We start from the raw sequence: 17393 nt of genomic DNA, 5'->3' as shown, positions 1-17393 counted from the left end.
TATATTGGCACTTGATCCATACAGATATACTCTGCAACTGCCCTGTTGAGCCTTTTAGCATCTTTGCTGTCCTTTGGGTACTTAATATGCTGTTGAAAGACATCTTGGAGAGTAGGTTGCTTCTGAGTGGGTGGTGTCACCCTCTCTGAGCCGGCAGCACTAGACTTCTGTAATTGGGGGAGGGAGGGGGTACAGTATTTTAATTAACATGGTCATTTTAATTTGTATGCCATTGCTTCATTTTACTTGTTTCATTGTTCAAAAGGTTTGTGTTTTGAAACTATAGGCCACATTAAACGGAAAAGAAAGACATTAAATGGAATAGAAAAATAAATTGAGGCTCATTCTATCATCTACAGGACTGTCTCAGAAAATTAGAATATTGTGATTTTCTGTAATGCAATTACAAAAACAAAAATGTCATACATTCTGGATTCATTACAAATCAACTGAAATATTGCAAGCCTTTTATTATTTTAATATTGCTGATCATGGCTTACAGCTTAAGAAAACTCAAATATCCTATCTCAGAAAATTAGAATATTCTGGGAATCTTAATCTTAAACTGTAAGCTATAATCAGCAATATTAAAATAATAAAAGGCTTGCAATATTTCAGTTGATTTGTAATGAATCCAGAATATATGACATTTTTGTTTTTTTTAAATTGCATTACAGAAAATAAAGAACTTTATCACAATATTCTAATTTTCTGAGACAGTCCTGTAGGATAGGATTAGATATTGTAGGCTAATGGAATGTTTTACAAAAGTGTGTTTCAATATAATAATAATTGTTTCATATAATTAATTGCCTTAATGCTTTATAATATATATGAAACATTAAATAATATTAAAATACATAAAAATATATTAAAGTTATATTCTAGTCTGTGGAATTTATTTAAATATTTTAAGAATTTTTGTATTTTTTTTTAAATTGCATTGATTAACCATGGACATGTTTTAACTCTGTATGTAGGCTGCATTAGGTTTACTACGGGGCTGGGAGAGGCTCTGTACTTCTTTCATTGACATGACAGTGCAGTGAACTGGTGAACAAAGTTATCACCTGTCTTTCTTTATTGAAGTCGCGGAACAAGTCCGCGTGGTTGTCCTTCAAATGTTTCGATAAGTTCGAAGTGTTGCCTCCTTTAGCGAGGCACACTTTGTAGCAGCGCTTGCACTGCGGTGCATCTGGGTTCAGTGGCTCGCCCTTATCGTTGGGTTTGAACCCGAAATACTTCCATACCGTACTTCGGGCCCCCATTTTCTCCAAGAGTACGGGCTTTTCTTCAGTTGCCATCTCTCTGTATTGTCTTTTCAACCCGCTCTGTCTGTGTAATACGCGACTTCTCCTTTCTGTCTCTCCTCCTCCGCATGCGAGTGGGAGGGGGAGGCGGCTCTGCCTCTGCAACTACGTCACACTCGCTGAGCTCGCCGTGCTTAAAGAGACAGGCTCCAATTTACCAATTTGTCTGCATAGAAAAAATATATAAAAGTACCGTTTGTTTTTAAATGCTGGTATAGTACCGTTTTCAAAACTCTAGTACCGTGGTACTATACTGGTACCGGTATACCGTGCAACCCTAATTCTGACAGTACATACCTCAGAACTCATTAAACAAGACACAGAGAATCGCGACGGACACCTTTATTCACGTTGTGGGTTTGAAGTGAGGAAAAAACATCTCCCATATATCAAACATCCCACACTTGTAAATACGGTTGAATCTCCAATGTTGTTTGAAAGAACAGAAAACATGAAAATTCTTTGTTTTGGTATCAAGTGAGTTTATTAAGTAAAATTGGCAAGTGCACGAAAAAGGCGGACTAATACCACTACTGTTATAGTAAACAAACACAAGTTGGCCATTTTGTAAGCTGAAAGCCTGTAATGTTAAATGAGGACACAGTAGAAATACACAGAACATTCACATTGAAATAAACAGATGTACATTCAGCAAAATATATACATTCATCAGAAGCCACGCTCAAATGACCAATGGCGAAATGAAAATTAAAAAATGCGATCATCGTTCAATCATTTTTTAAATGTATCATAAATGATCGGACGCACAACTTGTGTTGCTACATTTAGAGTTAAGGTACAAGTTGCCACAGCTCAAGCGTTTTACACCCACGGTCCCGTGACCAGGAAGACCTTCCTTCCTCTCCCTCTTCACCTCACGCTCCTCGAGGTCCGGTAAAAACTCGTGTTTTTCGAAGACGATGTGATACTCTGCCTCAAAGGCTCGTCTCTCTACACACTGAGGTGAATTCTTTCACAAGTTCTTTGCTAACGCCAGAAAAAAAGGAGACGTGGCACCTGAACGCACATTTGAAAATAAAACGAGTCACGCACAACGCTTCAGTACACAAAAGGCTATTAATGTAGCTAGCTACAATATTGAGCTCCACACGTACAGAGGGGAGAGGCCACTAACACACAGGAAGACTGCAGGCCAAAAATGCTGATGTCTCAAATTCATCAGAGGAGCTGATATTGCTGGGCTAAGCATGATCAGCGTGGATCAGAGTAGCGACGCCGAATTCCATCACAGTAACAGTTTTAAGTTCATTTAATGAACTGCTTTTGCCAAATCAAAAACATTGATGCGAGTGCCTTTGGCTACAGTGTTCTGGTTTCATTGTGGTTTTCCCATAATTCAAATTGGACGTCTCGTACCCAATTGTGCTACAAAACCAGCAGGCAAATTAAAGTGTTCTGTGCTTGTTTGAACGCATCAATGCAACTTTCACCAGACTGAACAATATGCAGGAGATATGCGTGTACAATGTTTCAGGAAGCCTGTGAACATCTAACTACAGTATTTGACAAATACACTAACATAAGAAAGTAATGTTTAGATAATCTCCCTCAGATAATGGCAGCATTCACATCGTTTTCGTTTTTAAAGAAAAAACTATTTCTTTCTTGTCATACACATAGTTAAATGTTACCTTTCATGCATTCTCAAATAAACCGGGTCTTGTCCTCAAACTGACCACACGAGGGTCAGCTGTGTATCGCAGTGGACTGTACATAAGTCTGGTTCCTAATGTTCTGTTGAGTTCAATATATGACCATGAATATGACTTAGCCGGGCTCACACTACAGGATATTTAAAATACGAACCGATTTCGAAGATGGGTTGCAAACCTTTCAAGCCTTTATTTACACTCTAAAAGGACTCGAGGTGACCCTCGTTTATAGAGACGTTGAGTATGGAGCATCACACCCATGAGGAGAATCTTAACAGATGTTCTTATCTGGAATCTCAGACACAATATGTGAAAATAACAGCTCACACACTACAGGATGTTATCATGCCCGAGGGAGCAACGAACCACTGGTCTCGCCGTCTCTTATAAAGTAGTGATGTAATAATCTATATATCAAACATGGGCCGCCCTGATGGATCTGCAAGCCGATCGGGAGGTTTGAGATTGGATCTGCAAATCACTCGTATAACAAGATAATCTGGGCCCAACATCGGTATCGACCAACGTTCCAGACCAGACTTCTCCTCCGCTTGTTGGGAGGGGAGAATCAGGGATAAATCGGCCCAGAATCCTCTAGTGTGAGCCTGGCATCGTCAACTAGACCTCGCTATGAGGGGAAACAGATTGTAAGGCCAGCTGACTACGACCGGAGGTAAGCGCTGTGGAGGAGTAATGGTGTTAATATTGATCTTTTTCAAAAGCAGGCAATTATGGTGCGAGTAAATGTACTGTACAAGGACTATCTGTGTCTCTCTCCCGCCAACCCATCACCAGCTCCGTACAGGACTTCCTGTCGGGCGTGCGCTGCTCAAACCAGGAGCTCTCCCTCTCCCACACATCCATCACAATCACAGACAGGAAGAAGGCCGCCGCAGGCGCTGTTCTCGGGAACAAGGGGACGTCGAAACGGGTTCACACGGACTCTTCTGCTGAGCAGCGCCCCCTGGTGGTCGTTCCGGGTAGGACGAGCTCGGGCCTACATGTGGTGAACCCGTGTACTGCATCTATCAACCAACCAATCAAAACAAACCCCGCTCACAAAGATCCTCTTTAGCTTATTCTATTTTGGCACCTTGCCGCGCGACCATGCGTTACACAAACCAGCGAACCGAAGATTTAGGGTTGAACTCGTGTCTGTCCACCAAGGACAATTCTGATTTTCTGCGTCTGAGCATGTGCAGCTGGGACAACGAAGCACCCCTACTGTACGTTGTTGATCGGGCGCCTCTGTACTGTAAATCGATCAGGCGAACGAACTGCAGTACCCTAACTGGACCCGCCCCCCCCGCGCGGGTCAGTAGCTCTGCTTGGCCGGGTGTCTGTCCTCACGGACGTGGCGGGCGCCTCTCTTCTCCGCCCGCCCCCCCTTCTCCCTCGCCTTCCTGAGCCGGCGTGGCGGCGGCGGCGTGCCCCTGGACTCGCTGTCCTCCCGGGCGCTGGAGGTGTCGGCGCCGTCGCGCTCCTCGGGGATGTTGGGGATGGCGCCGCTGCTGCCGTCCAGGATGTTCCTGAGCGCCGGGTCCTCGGGCGTGCAGGTGGCCGTCGTCCCGCTCTCGCTGCTGCTCAGGTCCTGGTCGTCGCCGCCGCCGCCACGCCCCCCCCCGCGCCGGGGGAAGGAGTACGCCCGCCCCCCGCCCGACGCCGGCCTCTCCCGCTCGCCGGCCTCGCGGATGCTGTGCAGCATCTCGTTCATGTCCACGCCGGAGTCCAGGCTGGTGTCGTTGCTGCTGGGCGGCCGGTGATGGCGTCCGTGGCGTCCCCCACCCCCTCCTCCCCCGCCGCCGCCCTGGTGGAGCTCTATGATGGAGTGGCGCACCTGGGCGCAGGGCTTCCCGTCCAGCGACACGAACCAGGCGCGGGGGGGGTGGGCCGACGACGACTTTCCCCCCGCCCGCGTCAGCTCCAGCAGCGTGCGCTCCGAGATCCCCTGCAGCTGCTCGCCCCCGCCGAACGCCCCCATGCCCACCGCCTCGTTCAGCGTCCCGGGGACCGACACCGAGGACTCCAGGAGGCTGCTGTAGCGGCCCCAGACTCCTCCTCCTCCTCCGGGGTTAGGGCCCTGCCCCTGGTGGGGCGGAGTCTCCAGGGCTTGGGGCTGGTCCGGGCTGTTGCCGCCGCCGCCCCCCCCTTGCTGGGCGTTGCCCCCGCCCGCCTGGGGGTTCTTGGGGAGGGTCTGCGTGTAGCCGCCGTCGGCGCCGTCTGAGAGGCCGTCGCCTCCGTTGCGGGGAAAGGTGGCCGACTTGCAGCCCGCCCCCGGCTGCGTCTCCTGGGAGCCGAAGAGCTCGGGCGCCTGGATGTTGGCCACCGGCTGGTTGTAGATGTGGACCAGCTTGTCTTGGAAGAACACGTCCTGGCCGGCCCGGTTCTGGTCCGACCCCGCCCTCAGCCGGGCCACCTCCTCGCTGTTGATGTAGTGGGACGAGGACTGGTGAGGCCCCGCCCCCTTGGTGCGGTCCGGGCCCACGTTCTCGTACAGGGGAGCGGGTCGGCCCGGCACCCCCGGGTCCTCAACGTAGATGTTGTAGTTGGCTTTGTGCCTTTGTGAGGGGGAGGAGGACGGGTCGCACTGGAGGCCGGAGCGCGAGGCCAGGCCGTGGGCCCTCTCGCCGGGGTGGAAGGCCTCCTCCGCGTGGGTGGACGTGGTCTGGTCCTTCCTGCCGACCGCCAGCTTGGAGAAGCGCACCGTCCTCCTCCTGGGCTCGCGGCGGGACCCTCTGAAAGCACCACACACAAACAGCGGGAAGCGAAGACGTTAGGGTCTCCGGGGTTGGAAGTGGCTCGCGTCTGTCTACGGAATGTCTCCTTCGATATTATTTCACATTCGTTGAGGCGTTAGGAATCGGGGAGAGAGACCATAACGCTGTCTGCACACGGCCCCAATCAAAGCCAACCAACACCCAACATTCTACAGTTGGCAGTTGCTGTTAGAATGTTGGACGTTTAAATCTCAGCTGCAAAATCCCCCCCAACCGACGCCAACAGTCACCAACAAACACGGCACACTAACGTTGGCGTCGGTTGGAGCGCTGTACAGACACCTCAAGAGAGCATAAATATCAGGGGCGAAGTGTTAATGTACAGTATAGTACAGCCGCTCAGCCAAACCGTCGCGCCACAACGGACCACCTACCCACAGTGACACAGGAGCACAGACAGGAATCCGATCACGATGGCCAGAGTCCCTCCCAGAATGCCCAGCAGCAGGTAGGAGTGGTAGGAGATGAAGTCCAGAGAGCTAGCGTGGCCCATCATGTAATCTGGACGGGCAGAATGAAACAGTCAAGACACTCTCGAGATGGTACGGTTTCCACGGTCAGTAGCGCTGGAAGGGGCACAGTCACGCTGGCTTCATGCTTGGAATCGCGGAAAAACGTCAAAACACAAACCAGTCTGGTTACGTCACGCACATTTCCGCAATCCCGTGTTCCGTGTAGGGAAACGGCTACGGTGATTTTAAAAAGGCCAAAACAGAATTAAAGCATTTAAATCCAAATAATATCATCCGAAACCAGCGTGACCGAGCCCCTTGAAGGCCTACAGGAAGTGTGTCGGTCTTGAAATGACGTACCGTTGGAGGAGGGCAGCGAGGCGGCCAGCCAGTAGCCCAGATGGGAGGCGGTGTAGGTCCACACCAGGTGACCGCTCACCATCTTCACCACCCCCTGACCCTGACTCTCCCAGGCGCCTGGGGAGGGAAGCGCCATTAGGACCGGTCAAGAGACACTCGCTGGACATGTGACCAGTGTTTATTTTGTTTAAAGGTGTAATGTAGACGTTAGATCATTATATATATCATTAAACGAACAAAAAAACATCCACAAAGCTTTTAGAAAGCTGCGTGATAAAAGTATTAACTAAAGTATGATTAGTCTACATCGAATTGCACTTCTTTGCACCTTTAATTTGTATATTATGTTGCTATATTTGTTATGTAATTGTTACGTTTATGTGATACTAAAACACGTTAGCTTGCTGAGCTACAGACTAGGATTTCTGATAGCGTTTCTATTCTGCGTATAGTTAGAATAGAAGAACAATAGAAAGTTTATTCTTGCCATATAAGCCAGTACAGGTACAGTGGAATTCTTGTACTCGCTTGTCCTTACAATATCTTATCAGCACTAGACAATTCCTCATTCCAGTTCCTAGTAAACAACTAGACATTAAAGGTTCCCAATCTGGCACTTTACTTTCTGTAATCTATCAGTTTGATCCTGGTTACGGTAACCAGGGAAAGGCACTGAAAACACAACAGGTTCAAAACAGATCAGCGAATCAGAAAGGAGACAAACGTTGGGTAAGATCCCGCCTCCCCCACCTGTCTCAGCGTTGAGGGCCCAGGCGGGCACGGTGTCCGAGGGTCGGAGGGTGGTGGGCTCGGCCAGGGGGAGGCTGATCTGGACCGGCCCCGTCACCCGGACCTCCTGACCGTCCGAGAACAGGCCGGCGCTCACCGCCGCCACCGCCTTCAGCCTCACACTCCTCCTGCTCCCTGCAACCAGCGAGAATAAATTAATAGAATAATAAATGAAACCTTTATTTTTCCAGGGAAGTCCTATTGAGAAAAAGGTCTCTTTTACAAAGGAGCCCTGGTCATGACAGCCACAAAGGGTTCCAATACAGACAATTAAGTACAAACACATTAAAAGCACATAGAAACACAGCAAAGCATTAACACACACCATCAAAACACCAACAGGGCACATGCACACATCCACAAGACACAATAGCACACAATACCACATAGCATGATCAGCAGCAGCAAAAACAGACAATCACACGCCCACATGGAGCAGCACACACCATCAAAACACCAACAGGGCACATGCACACGTCTACAAGACACAATAACACACAATACCACATAGCATGATCAACAAGCAGCATAACAAGACAAATCACACACCGACAACAAGGCATCAAGGAGCACACAGACACACTCACAGAAAAAAAACATGGCAGATGCGCCTCATGAAGTTCGTTTGTACGTAAACGCGCCGTGCGAAGAAAGCTCGGGCTGCGTTCCGAATTGCATACTACCCTACTATATAGTATGCCCAAACAGGATGTAGTATGTCCCAATACAATAGTATGCCACATGCAGTATGACAAAAATACCAGGATGTCCTACTACATCCGGTCGTATTTTGCAGTATGCAAGCCAGCAGGCTTTTCTGGCTATTCTGACCCACAATAAGCCTACTGCTTGCATAGTACGTACTTTCTAAGGGCAGCTGTAGTAGGTACTGGTAGTAAGTAGTAGAAGTATGCGATTCGGAACGCAGCCTCGGTCTCGTTCCGTTTAACCGGACGCCATTTTGTTTGCTCACCCGTCTTGCTGCGGACGGCGCCGACCGTGCAGTTCCCACAGTCCTTGGCCAGGGTGTGCAGCGGCACGGTCAGGAACGCCGTCAGAGACGAGACGCTGCTGTTGACCGGGAGCGCCAGGAGGCTCTTGGGAAACTGAACGCTGGGCTGGGAGGAGGAGACCTCTGGGAAAACAAGCGAGGCGTCAGGGCAGCCATGTTTATTCGAGCGGACAGGTCAAGTTAGGCCTCGTCTTTCTATAAACATCACTATCATGACTGAAGGAGCTAGGACTAGTAGGGCTCGGTAGAGTCGAATTTCAAGAATCGATTCGATTCCGATTCACAAGGTTCAGAATCAATTATCACGATTTAATTCGATTCGATTCAATATCGATTCGGTTAGTGTTTCTTTTTTTGCTGTAACCTTAATTACATGACTGCCAAGTTATGCAACACATCAATACTAGGGCTGGGTATCGATACTGATTTCCAAAAATGAATGAATGAATCATTGAATGAATTAATGAACTTTTCATTCCTTCATTTATTCATTCATTCATTAAATAAAAGATCGATTTTGGGATTTGGGAATCATTTGATTCCGAATCGATTCAGAATCGATTAATCGATTTTTTAAACCCAGCCCTAACGCCTAGGCTACACTCCTATTCAACTTCAGCAAAGACTTTGAAGATACTTGAACTCAGGGGTGAAAATTAACTTTTTGTCTCACGGTGAGTCACCTGCCAAGGGGACTGGAGATGAAAAAATCTACCGGCCAAGTATATCTTTTTTCAGATAGCCTTCTGAAATCTAGTCGCCAATTGGAAATTGTACCTGCATTTGGCCGGTGGCAGGTGTTAATTTTCAGCCCTGTTTGAATGTGTCACAAAGAAGAGTTTGGAAGTTAGTGAACAGACCAGAGATCAGCTTCCCGGTGACGAGCACAGAGTCCTCGAACAGCCAGATGTTGCCCTGGTTTTGTGGCAGCAGCAATAACGTCACCGACGAGAATACTGCAACACAGAGTGACAAATAAACCATCAGGTAACTGGTACTTCGACGAGTCAACAGTTTGTGACGGCAGATAAGACAGACCAGGTTCTAAATACTATTTGAAATCCGATTAATTACTTCATCTGGAGTGTCAGTTGGGTGAGGTTTGCTGACAATAATAAGGGACAAACCCGGAATCTAAATTATTTCAAAAGGTATTTTGACCCGGGTCTGATTCAAGCTGATGAGGCACTTCTGTAAATTTTGTGAAGCCGCCAGTAGATGGCGACGGCGCGTCAGACATTTCACGGGGCTGATGCGTGTTAGATAACAGAAGGGAGGCGCCTCTCATGATGTAGAGCGACCCCCCTCCCCTCCTCCCTCCCCTCTCTCTCTCTCCTTCTGTCATCCCCTCCCCCTCTCTCTCCCCCCCCTCATTCTCTCTGTGTCCCCTCTGTCCCTTTCTTCCATCTCCGTCTACGTCAGCTCAGCAAGACACAGAAAAATAGGACACAAACAACCTCGGCTCTCTACACCTCCGGCTCCAGCGTCACCCTTCCCATAATCCCCCACACCAACCCTGCAGCGTGTGATTCAATATGGCCGCTCTGAAGTCATGCAGGATGTAAGAGGTTGAGAGGGAGTCACGTTTCAGCCATTCAGCCCAGCGCCCCCAGACTCAGTGGCTGTGTTACTGTATATGTTGCTATTCCAAGGAGGGAATCAATAGAATAGATGTTCTACACTGAACACGCCACACGGCATTAGATTGATTTCCACTAACCACGTCTGTCCTTCAAAAACAACGAAGTGATGGTCGATATTTAAAGTTTGATAACTCACTTCCTAATGTATTGAAAAAGAATGGACATCAACCCTAGTGCAAGACTGGGATAAACACGTTGACAACAAATACAGTATGACGAGTTATTTCCATCTACTGTCATGGAAAGAGAACCCAGTAATGACAGACTTGGGTACAGAACTGGTACTCTAGTATGCTGGTATTAGTAATTAGCGAGATTAGAACTGGTACTCTAGTATGCTGGTATTAGTAATTAGCGAGATTAGAACTGGTACTCTAGTATGCTGGTATTAGTAATTATCCTGACACTCAGACTGAGTTGACATTTTCGTTTCTCTTCATTATCCAGTCTGAACAGGCTCTCATTGCAGCCATTTTCCCAGAAGGATGTTGCCGAAGACGATTAGTTCATCCCCTAACCAATCACATCGCGCAGTTTACTTCCGTCGCAGCATTCAAAGAACACTAATTGGCCTGGTTGGAATTCCAACCGACAAATCCCTCTGGACGACAGCCATTACAGACCCTGAATCACATTTTTGAAAAATTCTGATTCAGGGGCGGGAGGCAGGCCAATCAGAGATGAGTGAACAGAGGGAGAAGCTGCTGCTCACGGGGTCTCTTGGCGGGGGTCCAGACCAGCGGGGTGGGCAGGTATCCGTCCCGGCTGGCCAGCAGGGTGAGGCTGTGTCCCGGTCGGTAGGGGACCCGGAGGAGCGCCTCGCCCCTCTCCCCGCTACGCGCCCAGCTGCTCAGGGTGTGGTTGGCGTACACCGCCACCCAAGCCCCGCCCACCGGCCAACGGGTCGCCTCGTCCCTCACCAGGACCCTGAGAGCAAACGGGGGTTCTGGGAAAACACACAACAACAACAACAAGTTAAGTCAGGATTGTAGTGGAGCCTACATATCACATGTAACAGTTCATAGATTCAGAAAGCTTCTATGCTTAGTTTTAAAGGACTAGTTTGGTATTTAGCATCATAAGCAGTTATTTCCTATCACATACGTACAAATGTTGACGAATTGTGCACATTTGAGATATTAGCGTAGCGCTCGGTACACAATTAATCTCTATGGGCATACTGTATACTAACATGTTGATCTGGGCCGTTGTATATGATCGTAAATCACCTCACAACAGGGCTTATGATTGCTGAATACCAAACTAGTCCTTTCACAATCCAGGTATCCAGTGTGCCCTGCTGCTTTAAACAGGGCCATCAACCTAATGTACAATAACAGACCTGCTATAGTGATTGGTGCCATGGTAGTGATCACACTAGGAGGTTTGAGGAGTAGATGGACAATCTCAAACATGTTGTCGGGAGTTTTGAGTGTCTTGAGCTGCTGTGTAGCCAGCACTCTACTCTCTCTCTCTCTCTCTCTACTCTCTCTCTATCTCTACTCTCTCTCTCTCCCACTCTACTCCCTCTCTCTCTCTACTCTCTCTACTCTCTCTACTCTCTCTCGATCTCTCTTCTCTCTCTCTCTACTCTCTCTCTCTTTCTCTCTCTCCCTCTCTCTCTACTCTCTCTCTCTCTACTCTCTCTCTCTCTCCCTCTCTACTCTCTCTCTCTATCGATTTCTCTCTCTCTCTACTCTCTCGATCTCTCTCTCTCTCTACTCTCTCTCTACCTCTCTCTCTCTCTCTACTCTCTCCCCTCTCTCCCCTCTCTCTCTCCCTCCATGTTCAGAGGAGCTCCACCCTCAGCCTGCTACCTCAGTAACCTTTACTAGGCATGAAAAAGTGATGAGATCAGGGAGAGATCAACTACAGAGAGACAATCAAAAATGCATCAAAGGGGCTGTGGCTTCAGAGTGGGGGGCCAGACGCCACGGTAGACGCCATCCTCTCCCCTGAAACACACACACACACACACACAAACATGCACGCACGCACACACACACACACACACACACACACACACACACACACACACACACACACACACACACACACACACACACAAACACAAACACACACACACACAAACACACACACAGTCTCTCTCTCTCATGATAGAAAGTCCAGTGTCTCACACAGCACTCAGCCCATCAAAGTCCTACTTAGTCTTCACACAAAAAGCCACAACTATATTGTGTGTTACCTGTGTGTATTTACTACACACTGTAAATCAATCTAAAGCATCCAGGCCTCCAGTAATGGAAGTGACCAGCTGATGTGCTGAATATGAGTCTCCATCCAATACGAGAGCTCATCATTACAGCACTGACCACTGAGATAATCCCCTAATCCCTCACACCTTCACTCATAACGCTTAATCCGATCATGTTTGGCAGCCAGAGAGGGTCTGATAAGTCAAATATTCACACATATCCTAACACCTTATGGCAGGTATCTTATAAGACACTGACATCGCGTGCGCTTTTACCCGCATATTCACGGCGAATGTCTTATATTGAGCAAGAATGATAAAGATGTGTATTTATATATTTACGGTATATTAAACATTTCGTCGAGATTGATGAGAACCCCCGGAAGAGTAGCTAGCCTACTGTTAACAAGCAGCTAATGGGGATGTAAACAAACAAACGAATAAACAAACAAGCACCATTGCAGGTCGTTGTGCAGCACGTGCTACACGCACCTCTGGTCAGACAAAGAGGGGTGCAGGTGGTCAGAGAGGCTCATTGTATAGACCCCTACACACACACACACGCACACACACGCACTTTCTCATCCAGATCACTCCTAGAGACTGATTTTACTTGTATTTAAATCCTACCTCGTGGTGTGAACTAGGCTATCCAGTATTTGGCAATATCAGTGAGTCTGTTATAATAAAAAACAACCGAATACATTGTTTTCTTTAGCCTATAACCTAGCGCACTTTTTCTTATCCCTCCACCTCCGTGGAAAAGCAAAATTTCCCAATCCCTCCTAACAAAGGAGAATGAACACCAGCTGAATAGCCCGTACCTGCCGTGAGGTGCGCCTGCGTCTGGAGAGCCGCCTCCCCGGTGACGGACGCGCTGGTGGCCGCGGTGGCCATGGCATTGTCCCCGGCCGCAGACGGGACCGGGACACCAGCCTCCTCCCCTGCCGGGACACCACCCTCCTCCCCTGCCGGGACACCACCCTCCTCCCCTGCCGCCCTCACGACACCATCCCCGCAGGAAATCAGAAGCAGCGACAGGAGCAGGTACAGGCGTTCCGCTGGCATGGCGAGCCGCGGCCCAGAGACATAACTGCGCGTAACGAGGTGGAGGGGACGGAATGGTGTCGTGCGTCTTCTTTGTCATGCGTTACATCCCATAGCTGGGGGTTAGAGATAAGTAGGTTAGCCCAACCTATGCACTGATGGGGAAGCTGGTGCTGATGCTGTATTTTCTGGGCGTGTGTTACAGATGGAGACGTGGTGCGTCGTGTTACATCATAGGTCTCGATACCGCCCCCTGCCGTTGGTTTAGAAACACGACATACAGGGTTAGGAAATCCTGTCGAATATAACATGGAGAACCAATTAAAACACTGACCAGCAGGGGGTGCTATGTAACCGTATCATTTTCTAAGACGATAGACAATCAATGTGATTTCATTGATCAGCGTCACCTTTGACCAGGGATCGATATATTTAGACGCCAGCCATTGTCCGCTTAATGAATGGATGAATGAATGAATCTCAATGGTATTTTATTAGCCACACGGTAAGTGACACACACAAACACACACGTGAGTGAGCAGCGACACAGTAGGCTGCACTCAACACACACACACACACACACACACACATTCACATACACACAGACACACACACACACACACACACACACACACACACAAACATGAAAAGAGAACCAACAGTAGAGTACTAAACCACTGACCAGCAGGGGGTGCAATTTAACCAAGCAATGTTTTATCATTTTCTAACACTGTAGCCAATCAAACCCTTCAGCTTTGACCAGAGATCAAAATAAAATATTTAAGACCACAGCCGATGTCCACTTCCCTGGTTAGTCTAATTCTGAAGATCTTGGCTACAGCATTGTGGTACAGTTAAGCAGAGAAAACACATTTTGAAGGCTGCTGTTAGCTGCATATCCCCAGTCTGTCTGTTTTGATAGCTTGAGTTGATGGTAGATCTTATTGTTTGATGAAACCATCCATACAGCAGCTTCAGAGCAGACTTGAGTCGACTGCAGATGCTGTATAGATCAGCCAATCCAAGATGGCTATGAAGAATAGGCCTGAATGCCCGTATGGACTAGGACCCTTCCTTTCAGAAACAGAACACTAGAGGGCGCTAGAGTACTGGAAGAGTCTATGAGCTGGTATCGACTTTCCTCGTCAGACTGAGACATGCCGGGATTGGACAGTGCTCTGAGCAGAACCCTAATCAAAGTTAATGGAGGGTTTTTAAATGTCATTTCTAAATGAGATAATGTTTTGGCGGCTCCAAGGAACTCAATAATTATTTTTTGTGCTGATAAGAAAATTGCTTTCGACGGTTATGAGTGAAAATGTTTTCTAGATATCTGTAGCACACTAGTCTCGCATATAAACAGACGTTTATTCACACTTTGTTTAGCACATTAGCAGTGCGCTGGTATTAGATACAGCCTGGTTATTGAACAGCAATGTGTTTCCATAATAACTGTCATAGGGTTTCAGTAGGCAGGGCAGGGATCTGTATCCAACTTTGGGGGGGGGGGGGGGCATTTACATGCCACTACCCCAATCTAAATATTGGAGGGGGGGGGCAATTTTAATGATCTCAAAAATATTGGGGGAGACATTTACATGCCACTACCCCAATCTAAATATTGGGGGGGGGGGCAATTTTAATGATCTCAAAAATATTGCAGGATCCCCGCCCCTGTCAGTAGGTATGTGCCACTGTTTCAGGTTGAATTACGCTTCTCTCCTAAACTCAGTGGAGATGAAGTACAGATCAGGCAACACTTGACATTACAGTGACGCTCATTATGAAACACATCACGGAAGACTGTTATTAAGGCATATTACAACATGTATTACAATGCTATTACACATGCAATAAGTTGTGTAATATAATATGTTATAACATATAATATAATATGTTACTTATAGTATACCCTTTCAACAGCAATATTAGGGCTGCAACATCTCATCGAATTCTTTCTCACCCACAAACACCACCTTCTTTTTCTGAATTCACCAGATGTCAGTGACCAATCAGTGGTAGAGCTTGAACAACTGCCACTTGTAATAATTACAGATAATTACACTTGATTCAGCCACCGGGCAAGTGACACACACAAGTACACATGTGAGTTACTCACCACGCTTCAATTGGACATGGCGACTAACTCATTCTGTTTGCATGTCCCATCAAAGCAGCAGCTAGTGCTACTCTCACAAGCAGCATGTTGGCGCACTGTCACCTCGCAGCAAGGAGGTCATGGGTTCGATTCCCGCTTGGGACAATACTGCATGTGGACACTAGGGAAGTTCTCTCCAGGGGGGTCAGGTACTCGGGTGGGTTCAGATTTTGCAAGGGTTTCCTTCCAAAGAACCCAATACGAAACACATGCAGAAGAATAGATGCTCTTCAGTCCGGTCCCTGACCCAGACCTGGACTGACCACTTGGACTTGGTCCCAGGGCGCCATGAACGATGTCCGCCTACTGCTCCTGGCTGCCCCTGGAGGACGACGGCTTGGGATGGGAAAACGCAGATGACAAATTTCACCGGCGACCCCAGTGTGTGTGTTGTGTGCTGTGTCACTGCTCACGTGTGTACTTGTGTGTGTCACTTGCGATGTGGCTGAATAAAGTGTGATTATATGTAATTATTATAAGTGGCAGCTGTTCAAGCTCTACCACTGATTGCTTCTGGTAAAAAAACAAAAAAAACAAAACACTTGAATCCCCTCAGTCACGTCACTAACTTTGAGAATACGTCCTGGTTTTTGAAATCGCTCATTGTGAGACCCCCCTCTCAGCAAAATAAGGATGTGCATGAGAGCACTTATCCAGCCCCCCTGCCAGACTGAAGCGTGAGCTGGGCGTCCTGTCCGTCATGAACATGTCCAAAGCAGAACTTGGTATTCAAGGCTTGGCGTTGTTTGCTCATGTGTCACGTTGCATTCAAGTCATATGAATGTGAGATGATGGTGCACGGTGTGCCTGCAATACACAATGCATCATGAAGACAGACAGATAATGAAACTTTACTGTGCTGTCACATGTGAGGATGTGACTGTGTGTGTGTGTGTGTGTGTGTGTGCATGTGTGTGTGTGCGCACGTTCACAGTCAATCAAGATATCGTTCCCTGCCTCTTCCACTAGAAGTGAAAGACTTGTAAATGAGCTGTGAGTGATGCATAATGAGCTGTGAGTGATGCATGTTGGATCCTAGCGGTGCTGAAAGGCTCTCACTTGTCACTCTGCACTCCCCCCTGTCATGTCCAGCAGACTGGGCTCGTATCTGGACACTTCTGGACCGGGGTGGGGGAGAGACAGGGGGTGGTAGCTGGACCGGGGTGGGGGAGAGACAGAGGGGTGGGGGAGAGACAGGGGGTGGTAGCTGGACCGGGGTGGGGGAGAGACAGAGGGGTGGGGGAGAGACAGAGGGGTGGTAGCTGGACCGGGGTGGGGGAGAGACAGAGGGGTGGGGGAGAGACAGAGGGGTGGGGGAGAGACAGAGGGGTGGTAGCTGGACCAGGGTGGGGGAGAGACAGAGGGGTGGTAGCTGGACCGGGGTGGGGGAGAGACAGAGGGGTGGTAGCTGGACCGGGGTGGGGGAGAGACAGAGGGGTGGTAGATGGACCAGGGTGGGGGAGAGACAGAGGGGTGGTAGCTGGACCAGGGTGGGGGAGAGACAGAGGGGTGGTAGCTGGACCGGGGTGGGGGAGAGACAGAGGGGTGGGGGAGAGACAGAGGGGTGGGGGAGAGACAGAGGGGTGGTAGCTGGACCGGGGTGGGGGAGAGACAGAGGGGTGGGGGAGAGACAGAGGGGTGGTAGCTGGACCGGGGTGGGGGAGAGACAGAGGGGTGGGGGAGAGACAGAGGGGTGGTAGCTGGACCGGGGTGGGGGAGAGACAGAGGGGTGGTAGCTGGACCGGGGTGGGGGAGAGACAGAGGGGTGGTAGCTGGACCAGGGTGGGGGAGAGACAGAGGGGTGGTAGCTGGACCGGGGTGGGGGAGAGACAGAGGGGTGGTAGCTGGACCAGGGTGGGGGAGAGACAGAGGGGTGGGGGAGAGACAGAGGGGTGGGGGAGAGACAGAGGGGTGGTAGCTGGACCAGGGTGGGGGAGAGACAGAGGGGTGGTAGATG

At 48.8% G+C, this 17393-nt stretch overlaps 1 protein-coding gene across 1 annotated transcript; it reads right to left on the bottom strand.

Annotated features, from left to right (window-relative positions):
- Window positions 1–4298: 4298 nt before the first annotated feature.
- Window positions 4299–13299, bottom strand: fam171b (family with sequence similarity 171 member B; the record flags this gene model as incomplete). Its single annotated transcript, XM_084454076.1, has 8 exons — window positions 4299–5718; window positions 6135–6261; window positions 6573–6689; window positions 7323–7496; window positions 8335–8496; window positions 9234–9329; window positions 10729–10962; window positions 13056–13299. The coding sequence occupies 8 exons, from the start codon at window positions 13297–13299 to the stop codon at window positions 4299–4301; spliced, it is 2574 nt and encodes an 857-aa protein (XP_084310202.1).
- Window positions 13300–17393: the final 4094 nt, after the last annotated feature.

This window comes from Borostomias antarcticus (genome assembly GCF_949987555.1).
Source record: "Borostomias antarcticus genome assembly, chromosome: 19".
Lineage (NCBI taxonomy): Eukaryota > Metazoa > Chordata > Actinopteri > Stomiiformes > Stomiidae > Borostomias > Borostomias antarcticus.
Note: the sequence above shows the minus strand (reverse complement) of the source record. Positions and strands in the feature narration are given on the sequence as shown.